Source organism: Solanum verrucosum, unplaced genomic scaffold (genome assembly GCF_900185275.1).
Source record: "Solanum verrucosum unplaced genomic scaffold, falcon-dt-bn FXZP01000935.1, whole genome shotgun sequence".
NCBI classification, from domain to species: Eukaryota; Viridiplantae; Streptophyta; class Magnoliopsida; order Solanales; family Solanaceae; genus Solanum; species Solanum verrucosum.
The window spans coordinates 14,469-24,101 of record NW_026020404.1 but is presented as its reverse complement, the minus strand read 5'-3'; the positions used below and the strand labels follow the sequence as shown (position 1 = coordinate 24,101).

General features: G+C 38.8%; 1 protein-coding gene across 1 annotated transcript; it reads left to right on the top strand.

Moving 5' to 3' along the window:
* The first annotated feature begins 435 nt into the window (after window positions 1-435).
* On the top strand, window positions 436-852 carry LOC125840286 (uncharacterized). Its single transcript, XM_049519250.1, has one exon. The coding sequence runs from the start codon at window positions 436-438 to the stop codon at window positions 850-852; it is 417 nt and encodes a 138-aa protein (XP_049375207.1).
* The last annotated feature ends 8,781 nt before the right edge of the window (window positions 853-9,633 follow it).

Sequence of the window (9,633 nt, the reverse complement as noted above, 5' to 3'; positions counted from 1 at the left end):
CATGAACCCTCCGGAGTTTTATGGCTCCAAAGTGGAGGAAGATCCTCAAGGTTTTATAGATAAGGTGTATAAGTTGCTTGCCATCATGGGATTAACTTTGGTAGAGAAACCAGATCTAACCTCTTATCAATTGAGGGATGTAGCACAAATTTGGTATGAGCAGTGGAAAGATAGTAGGCCGGTAGAGGTGGGTCCCATAGATTGGGAGATGTTTAAGGAGGATTCCTTGAAAGGTTATTTCCCCTAGAGTTGAGGGAGCTAAAGATGCAAGAGTTCATAAATTTTAAGCAAGGGGGTATGAGTGTAAACGAGTATTCCCTTAAGTTCACCCAACTCTTCAAATATGCTCCAACCATAGTGGGGGATCCTAGGGCTAAGATAAATAAGTTAGTGATGGGAGTCTCTAAATTAGTGGTCAATGAATGTCGTTCGGTAATGCTAATTCCTAGTATGAATATTTCCCGTCTCATGGTGCATTCTCAACAAATTGAGGAGCAAAAGCTTAAGAAAACAAATAGGGAGTGGAAAAGAGCTAGATCCGATGATGAGAACTTTCCTAATGCTAAGTCCGATGGACAAGGTAGGCCTAGGACTAAACCAAAGTATTTCGGCCAAGAATCTCCATTTCCTAAGCCTAGTTGCACCAAGTGTGGGAGGAATCATCTTGGTAAGTGCCTAGCCGGCATGGATGGTTGCTTTGGGTGTGGGAAGGATGGGCATAAAATGAGAGATTGTTGGGTCCTTAAAACTAAAGGAAGAGAGGGTAAGAAAGTTGACTCTAGTGGTGTTGATGAGGAGCCTCGAAAGAAGAATAGGTTTTATGCTCTCCAATCTATAGAAGATCAAGAATGATCTCCTCATGTCCCTTCTGGTATGTGTTTATGTTTTAGTAAATTTCTGGATTTCTTGTCTTTTATGACTTGTTATGATGGACTTGAAGTTGTCATTATTATGAGCGGTGCTTCATTGTTGCCTTATGTTATGAATTATGTTTAGAAGAACTTGTGTAGGGTTACTCCCAAGTGGGGGATAGTGTGCCTATCTAGTAGGGTTATTATGTGTTGCCATGATTTCCTTATATGCATGTTCATGAAAATGTTAAGTTCTTGTTAGAAATTACTTATATGCATTGTTTTCCTCATGTTGTAGTGCATTTGAGTATATTTGCATATATACTTCATGAGTTGAGTTATGAGCATGCCTTACTTCGGAGTTGAAAGGTTTCCTCCTTGAATAAATGCTTTTTGAGAGAAAGTTAAATTTTGGCCCCAAGGAAAGCCTCCCAAAAGGCAAAGGCACCTTCACAGGCCTTCCCACGAGCCGGGGTCAAGACCACTGGCCATGGTGGTGTCCATGAAGCTGGGGCAGTGCTTGCCACGATTGGGGCAGCCTTGGACTTTGGCTTAGGCTTTGCCCCTTTACTTTGGCATTGACCTTCACTCTTGTATCCCTCAACTAAACTCTAGATTGTATACTAAGCTACGGGGTGTAATAATATCTCCCCCTTTGGAACATTCATCCTAGAATGACACTTTAGGCACTTCTTAAGGTCACAACTCTAGACTAGCAACCCATCATGCATGCAACTCATCTAAATGCACATAAACAAAAGAGGAAAACTTCAACTCCAAGATAAACATATTCAATGCAACACAAAGAAGTAGGAACTACATTTAACAACCCATTATGCATGAATTTCTCATAACTAGTAATGTTCAAGGAGGAACTATCATCTCCTAGACATAACATGCTCGACATACTCTCATGGAGCCTATAAGCAATTTACTCTAAAAAAGCATTCATTTAAGGAGGAATCTTGATGAATGTATGATTTGGACTAATTTAGGGCTTTATTTGTATAGGCTTCATGTCCTTAAATGTTGATTTTGTGCCACAACTGATGTGAAATCCTTGATTTCCAGATATTTCGATTGAGGAACAAAGTTAGGAGAGAAATGGGCAATAGAGACAACGCGAGCGAAAAAGAGAAGGGAAAAACAAGCCTGATTATTGCCGATATCACTCGGTCACTCGCCAAGTTGCCACTCTACCACCGAAAGTTATAGAATGCTGAGGCTGGATTAGGGGTAACTTTAGTGAGAATCAGCTTTATTCGGTGTGACACCGATCACATCGGCGATGAATGACCTGATCACCAAAGTACTGATGCGAGAGGAAAGGAAAAAGGGCGCACTGTGGAATCACTCGGTGATCCCGATCTAGCTCGCCTAAGGTTATAGTGGTTGGACTAAGAAGAGGTGAAAATGAAAGCGAGACGAAGGAAAATTGGCGAATCGCAGAATGGTCGGCGAAGCCCGACTTACCTCGTCGATTGGTCCCAAATAGCCACACATCAAATTTGAATAAATTGATTTTTGGAAGAGACTTCGACACAGAGTTAGAAAATATTTAAACAGGGGCAGGAGAAGTCCTGGGTGTAAAATTGCTACACCAAAACAGTTGGTGAAGTGCGCACCCAATCAGGCGGTTCACTGGAAATGATGCATAGATGGTACAATGATGCAGATGAAGGGCGTAAAATAAATCTTTTGGTGAGTCGCAGAGTATACTTAGCGACATTAGGATTACCGCCAATAGTTACAAATCAAACAAAGTATGCAGCACTTAGTTAACGGCGAACTACGGACATTAGGAGAAATGCAGAGCAGTTAGGCAAGCTTTACTGGGCTCGCCAAATAGCCCAACGTAGACATTTTTAACCCATTTCTTTCAAATTCAGCCCCGCAACCTCTGATAGCATAGTTCAAGCCTATAAGGCATAAGAGCATTGAAAAGCCATAGCAATTTTACACTCCCTCTGTAAATTAATTCACTTTTAAATGCATGTGAACGAGAGTCCATCATTTAAACAAGAGTTATTGAACGGTAATTGAGAATGTATGTAATTCAATCAGCTCAGAGAGACTTATCAATGATTCATATTATGCAAATGAGTACAAATTTAGATAAAATAACGGAGTGGTTCGATTACCAACCTTTGGTGCTAAATTAGATTGTACTGACATACTAGGTAGTGATGCGATCCAATTCTGAGCACAATTTTACAGCTAAAATACTCTAAAGATGCAAGAAATATAAAGCTAGAATGCAAGTGTGAGTTTGATAGGATGAAGAAGTGAGAGAAAGGGGATGAAATAGAACTTTTAAACCGGTGGATTGCAGAAACCGTTCAGTTGCTGCCCATTCGGCGATGTGTATCAAGCTCGCCCATTCACTCGGCTACGCGCCGAGTGTCTAGTGACATCGCCAAATGTAACAGGAGCTACAACTTATGTGGGGATTTCAACGGCGGTTTACGTCGAGATCACTGACATGGTCGGCGATGCGCCACTAATTTTCTACAAACCGCTGAGTTTTACAAATCCAAGTTGACAGTGTCTTGAATCATACAGTGACAACAAGGAATGTGCTTGCCGATCTTGTCGGTGATCCGCGAACTGGAATTGTTGCTTGCTTCCATACACTATTTCAATTACCTCCCTCGTTTCAACATATACAAACAACACAATTATTTTCTTCAAGCAAAACAAAGCAATAAAGGGTTTTGGGTTGCCTCCAAAACAGCACATTAGATAATGTTGTGGCACGATGCAAGTCAACCGTCAAACCTCACTCTTGGGGTTAGCCATAGTATCACTAGGCAAACCCCCATGCTGTCTTGGGTTAAGATGAGACGATATATTGTAACGATATGTTGATGTGCATTTAGTTGAATTGTCTGTATGCTTCATGAGGATAAATGTTGAACATGCCTAAATATGCTTTAGTGAAAATTTGCCTAATTGTGCTTTTGAGAGTAATTGCATAATGAGCTTAATGTTTTGTAGTGAGCATGATGTGATTGGAGAAGGAAGTTTCTCTCCAATGAAAAAAAAATGAGAAAGGGGAAGTTTTGATGCACAATAAGTTTGTGGATGTAGTTCCTACTTGCTTGATTGGTATGAAGTTTGTTTGAGCCTCTTGATGTGAAGTTGATGGTTCCTCCTATGGTTAAGCATTTATGTTGATGTGTTATGATTGTTGGGCTGGTAGTCTTGAGTTGTTTTTACCTTAATGTGTTTAAAGTGTCATTCGAGGACGAATGTTCCTAAGTGGGGGATAATGTAACGACTCGGAAAATGATAGAATGAACTGGAGCCTTGACGTTTGGGTTATTGTGAGCTTAGGTTGATGTTTATGCTGTTTTAGAACTTAAATGGAGCTAGGTAGGCATCCTAGGGTGCAAGCAAGGGCCTAGGCTAGCGAGTTAGGGTGAAAGAAGCCTTGTCCTTGGAAGGACTGTTTGGCGATAGGGCTGCTAGATCGCCTAAGGGGTTGGCGAGTCGCCCTTATGCCCTATGGTCGCCTAGTGGACTGCCCATTTGACCAGCCTTTGAGTGATCCCACTGGAATAGACGGGCAATGGGCAGATTTTTAAAGTTACAACTTTTAGGGTCAACTTCAAATGATGGTATCTTTTAGCTCAAAACGAATTAGGTGGACCATTACCTCTCCAATTAAAGGTATCTGAGTCCTCTTTCCAACGCCACCGAGTTTGCCCTTTTCCGATCTAGGAGTAAAATGTTATGACCAAAATAGTGAAGCACTGTCAAAAAGGACGAGCTTAGACGGGTTTAGTGAAAACTTTTAAGTTTAACTTTGTGGGTCCTTAATTCTTTTCCTAAGTGGAGTCCCTATTATTATATGCCTTTCCTAGAAATTATAAAACTCTTCTAGACCAAAATTCTTCCTTTTAAGTCACTCCAATTAGAATTAAAAAGAAACCCACCTCCTCTCAAATATTTCTCGCTCTAAAATCCTCCATTAAAGAAGGTCAAGAACTTGTAACTAGGGCTTGGATTGAAGGTGGTATCTTCATAAAATTCCTTGGGGAATCTTAACAAAGGTATGGTGATCCTTGATTATCTTTCCTTCAAGGAGTCCATTAAAAAGGGTTTCAAAAGTCTTCAAAGAACAAAACTTCTTTTATCTATTCTAGGTATGGGTTCATGGGTAAAATGTTTTCAAAGTCATTATATTGGTGAATTGAAGTTCTATTTATGATTTTAAGATGATTTTATATGAAACTTCTTCAAGAACCCATGTTTATATTAAAAGCCTAGAATTTGCTTATGAAGTGGGTTTAATGCCTATGATTTAATGTTGATGAAATTGTGTTTAGATTGGATTGTATTGTTCATTTATATGGTTTTCTATACCTATTTATGATGAATTGTATACGGATAAATTGAGGATTGTGGCCTTATGGGCAAGTTATGGGTGAATCACCTTGTGGTGATAGAATTGTTGGGAATTGAGTAATGGTGATTATGGCTTTGGAGGATGGTAAGTTGACTTAATCTCATGTTATTAGTAGAATTGTTCTTGATGATGATCCACTTGAAAGGTGGAGGTGTTTACTTATTTTGTACATTGTGACCATGGCCTTGAAGGCATAGTATGAGAAATTTAAGTGTTACATGACATTTTATGAATGGACATTCAATGGAGCTAATGTGATCATGTTATGAACGTAAATGTGTTATTATTGAAAGGCTTTTTCTCAATTTGACACTCATGAATGTTGATGATAGAATATGAAGGATTGTCCAATGTATTGCATATCTCGAATCGGTAGAGCTTGTGCATCCTTTTCTTGTTTAAATGATTATATTGTTGGCTATTGAATACTCGGATCGGTAGGCTAGTAGCACCCTTCCACTCATGATAATAATGAACCTTGGAATCAGTAGGCTTATCGCACCGTTCGACTAATGATAGTAATGAACCTTGGAATCGGTAGGCCTATGGCACCTTTCCATGAAGGTTAATGATGAGACTTGAACCGGTAGACCCATGGCACCCTTTCAAGAGGAGTTAATGAGCTTTCCTAAATGAACCTTGAAACGGTAGGCTTAAAGCACCCTTTCACGTGTTAATGAATGTAATTTGGATTTGGTAGGCCAATGGCACCTCTCATATGTGATAATGTCAAGGTAACGAACTATTCTATAGGAATGTAGGCTAAGCACTGAGTGGATTTGGTTAGATGGAAACTCCCGCAATGGTTAGGCATGAGTTTCAATGATCGTCTACCTTATCCCATAAAATATGTGCCCTCATAGGTAGCTAGTGGATCCATTAAGCTATATGTATCGGTCTTCCTTAGGCAAGTACACCACCTCTTTACGGTGTGGGGAGTTATGACACCGGATTCCATGACAAGCTCTCATGGTCTATGTTAGTTAAATGCTTACTTCCCATCATGTGAGATTTCATTATGGTTTCTTGATAGGTTCTACAAAGTGTAGGTAGTAGTATGGTATGCTACCTATACATTGCACGAGTAGGCTTGGAGAGGATCATAGTGAGTTTCTCTAAAATCCTTATGTCAGTGACCTAAATATGCCCTAAATGACGTTATTAAAGAATGTTGGCTCTCAAATGCTTAATATGAGGTGTATGCTATACTTGGGTTATATTATGAGTTATTTTCCCTTGTCATGTCTGAATTAATGATATACCTGTTATGTATGAATATTGTGCAAAGGTGAAGGAAAGGAAGGATGAGTTTACTTTAGGTGACCTAAATGTGGTGCCCTAGTATGGATTGTGATATGGCATGCTATCCATTCATTGCACAAGGTATAGCATAAGGGTTGCTTGAGGTGAAAGTCCAAGGTAAAGGTAAAGGTTTTCATGTTGATATCGTTAAAGTGTGATATTATGACTTACTTGATGTTTATGATTGTCTTGTATGTCTCCTATTCAACTGTTCATGATATTTCTATAAGTGGCAAAATGCATGGTTTCTAGCTAAAATGTCCCTTTTAAAGCATGTTTTGCATGGCCATCTTACTTAGTACATTTTGTGTACTAACCCATATTCTTCATATTTTTTTACTACAAGTGTAGGTTCAGGCAAGTGATCCCTCCTAGCTAGTTTGAAGTGTTGGATTGCTTTTCTCCATGACTTGGTACGTCCTCATGGATTCGAGGACAAGACTTTTAAGTTCTTTTGTTCATGTAATAGACACTTTTAGTTATTGTTTCGATTGTAAAGGGTTGTGTCCCTACTTATGTTTTGTGATTGTGTCTAAGATGGCCATGTGAGACTTAGACTTCCGCTGTGTGTTTTTAAAGTTGTTTTAATGAAGTATGAATGTTTGGATGTAAATAAGTTTTTAATTCCGCACTATTATCATTATTGAATCAATGAATGACTATGTGACTTGTATAAGACCCCTTCGGGGTCGAGTATTCCTTGTCACGACTTTGGGGTGCTCCCGGGTCGTGACAAACATGGGGGATGGTATGTTGAATAGCAAGGTTGTTGAAAGTGTTGACATCCTTATCTCGTTCCTTCTATTCTTATTCAAGTTTGAGACCAAGAGTTCCCAGTAGCTTGTTTTATGTTTTGAAGTCTTGTGTGAAAATGAGTTTCCATGGTCTCCTTATGTTATGCATGTTCTATTTGAATTCTTGTTAAATGAGAAAATGAGTTTTCATCAATGTGTTCCTCATGTTGATGTGCATTTAGTTGAGTTGTCTGTATGCTTCATGAGGATAAATGTTGAACATGCCTAAATATGTTTTAGTGAAAATTTGCCTAAATGTGCTTTTGAGAGTAATTGCATAATGAGCTTAATGTTTTGTAGTGAGCATGATGTGATTGGAGAAGGAAGTTTCTCTCCAATGAAAAAAAAAATGAGAGAGGGGAAGTTTTGATGCACAATAAGTTTGTGGATGTAGTTCCTACTTGCTTGATTGGTATGAAGTTTGTTTGAGCCTCTTGATGTGAAGTTGATGGTTCCTCCTATGGTTAAGCATTTATGTTGATGTGTTACGATTGTTGGGCTGCTAGTCTTGAGTTGTTTTTACCTTAATGTGTTTAAAGTGTCATTCGAGGACGAATGTTCCTAAGTGGGGGATAATGTAACGACTCGGAAAATGATAGAATGAACTGGAGCCTTGACGTTTGGGTTAGTGTGAGCTTAGGTTGATGTTTATGCTGTTTTAGAACTTAAATGGAGCTAGGTAGGCATCCTAGGGTGCAAGCAAGGGCCTAGGCTAGCGAGTTAGGGTGAAAGAAGCCTTGTCCTTGAAAGGACTGTTTGGCGATAGGGCTGCTAGATCGCCTAAGGGGTTGGCGAGTCGCCCTTATGCCCTATGGTCGCCTAGTGGACTGCCCATTTGACCAGCCTTTTAGTGATTCCACTGGAATAGACGGGCAAAGGGCAGATTTTTAAAGTTCCAACTTTTAGGGTCAACTTCAAATGATGATATCTTTTAGCTCAAAACGAATTAGGTGGACCATTACCTCTCCAATTAAAGGTATCTGAGTCCTCTTTCCAACGCCACCGAGTTTGCCCTTTTCCGATCTAGGAGTAAAATGTTATGACCAAAATAGTGAAGCACTGTCAAAAAGGACGAGCTTAGACGGGTTTAGCGAAAACTTTTAAGTTTAACTTTGTGGGTCCTTAATTCTTTTCCTAAGTTGAGTCCCTATTATTATATGCCTTTCCTAGAAATTATAAAACTCTTCTAGACCAAAATTTTTCCTTTTAAGTCACTCCAATTAGAATTAAAAAGAAACCCACCTACTCTCAAATATTTCTCTCTCAAAAATCCTCCGTTGAAGAAGGTCAAGAACTTGTAACTAGGGCTTGGATTGAAGGTGGTATCTTCATAAAATTCCTTGGGGAATCTTAACAAAGGTATGGTGATCCTTGATTATCTTTCCTTCAAGGAGTCCATTAAAAAGGGTTTCAAAAGTCTTCAAAGAACAAAATTTCTATTTTCTATTCTAGTTATGGGTTCATGGGTAAAATGTTTTCAAAGTCATTATATTGGTGAATTGAAGTTCTATTTATGATTTTAAGATGATTTTATATGAAACTTCTTCAAGAACCCATGTTTATATTAAAAGCCTAGAATTTGCTTATGAAGTGGGTTTAATGCCTATGATTTAATGTTGATGAAATTGTGTTTAGATTGGATTGTATTGTTCATTTATATGGTTTTCTATACCTATTTATGATGAATTGTATACGGATAAATTGAGGATTGTGGCCTTATGGGCAAGTTATGGGTGAATCACCTTGTGGTGATAGAATTGTTGGGAATTGAGTAATGGTGATTATGGCTTTGGAGGATGGTAAGTTGACTTAATCTCATATTATTAGTAGAATTGTTCTTGATGATGATCCACTTGAAAGGTGGAGGTGTTTACTTATTTTGTACATTGTGACCATGGCCTTGAAGGCATAGTATGAGAAATTTAAGTGTTACATGACATTTTATGAATGGACATTCAATGGAGCTAATGTGATCATGTTATGAACGTAAATGTGTTATTATTGAAAGGCTTTTTCTCAATTTGACACTCATAAATGTTGATGATAGAATATGAAGGATTCTCCAATGTATTGCATATCTCGAATCGGTAGAGCTTGTGCATCCTTTTCTTGTTTAAATGATTATATTGTTGGTTATTGAATACTCGGATCGGTAGGCTAGTAGCACCCTTCCACTCATGATAATAATGAACCTTGGAATCAGTAGGCTTATCGCACCCTTCCACTAATGATAGTAGTGAACCTTGGAATCGGTAGGCCTATGGCACCTTTCCAT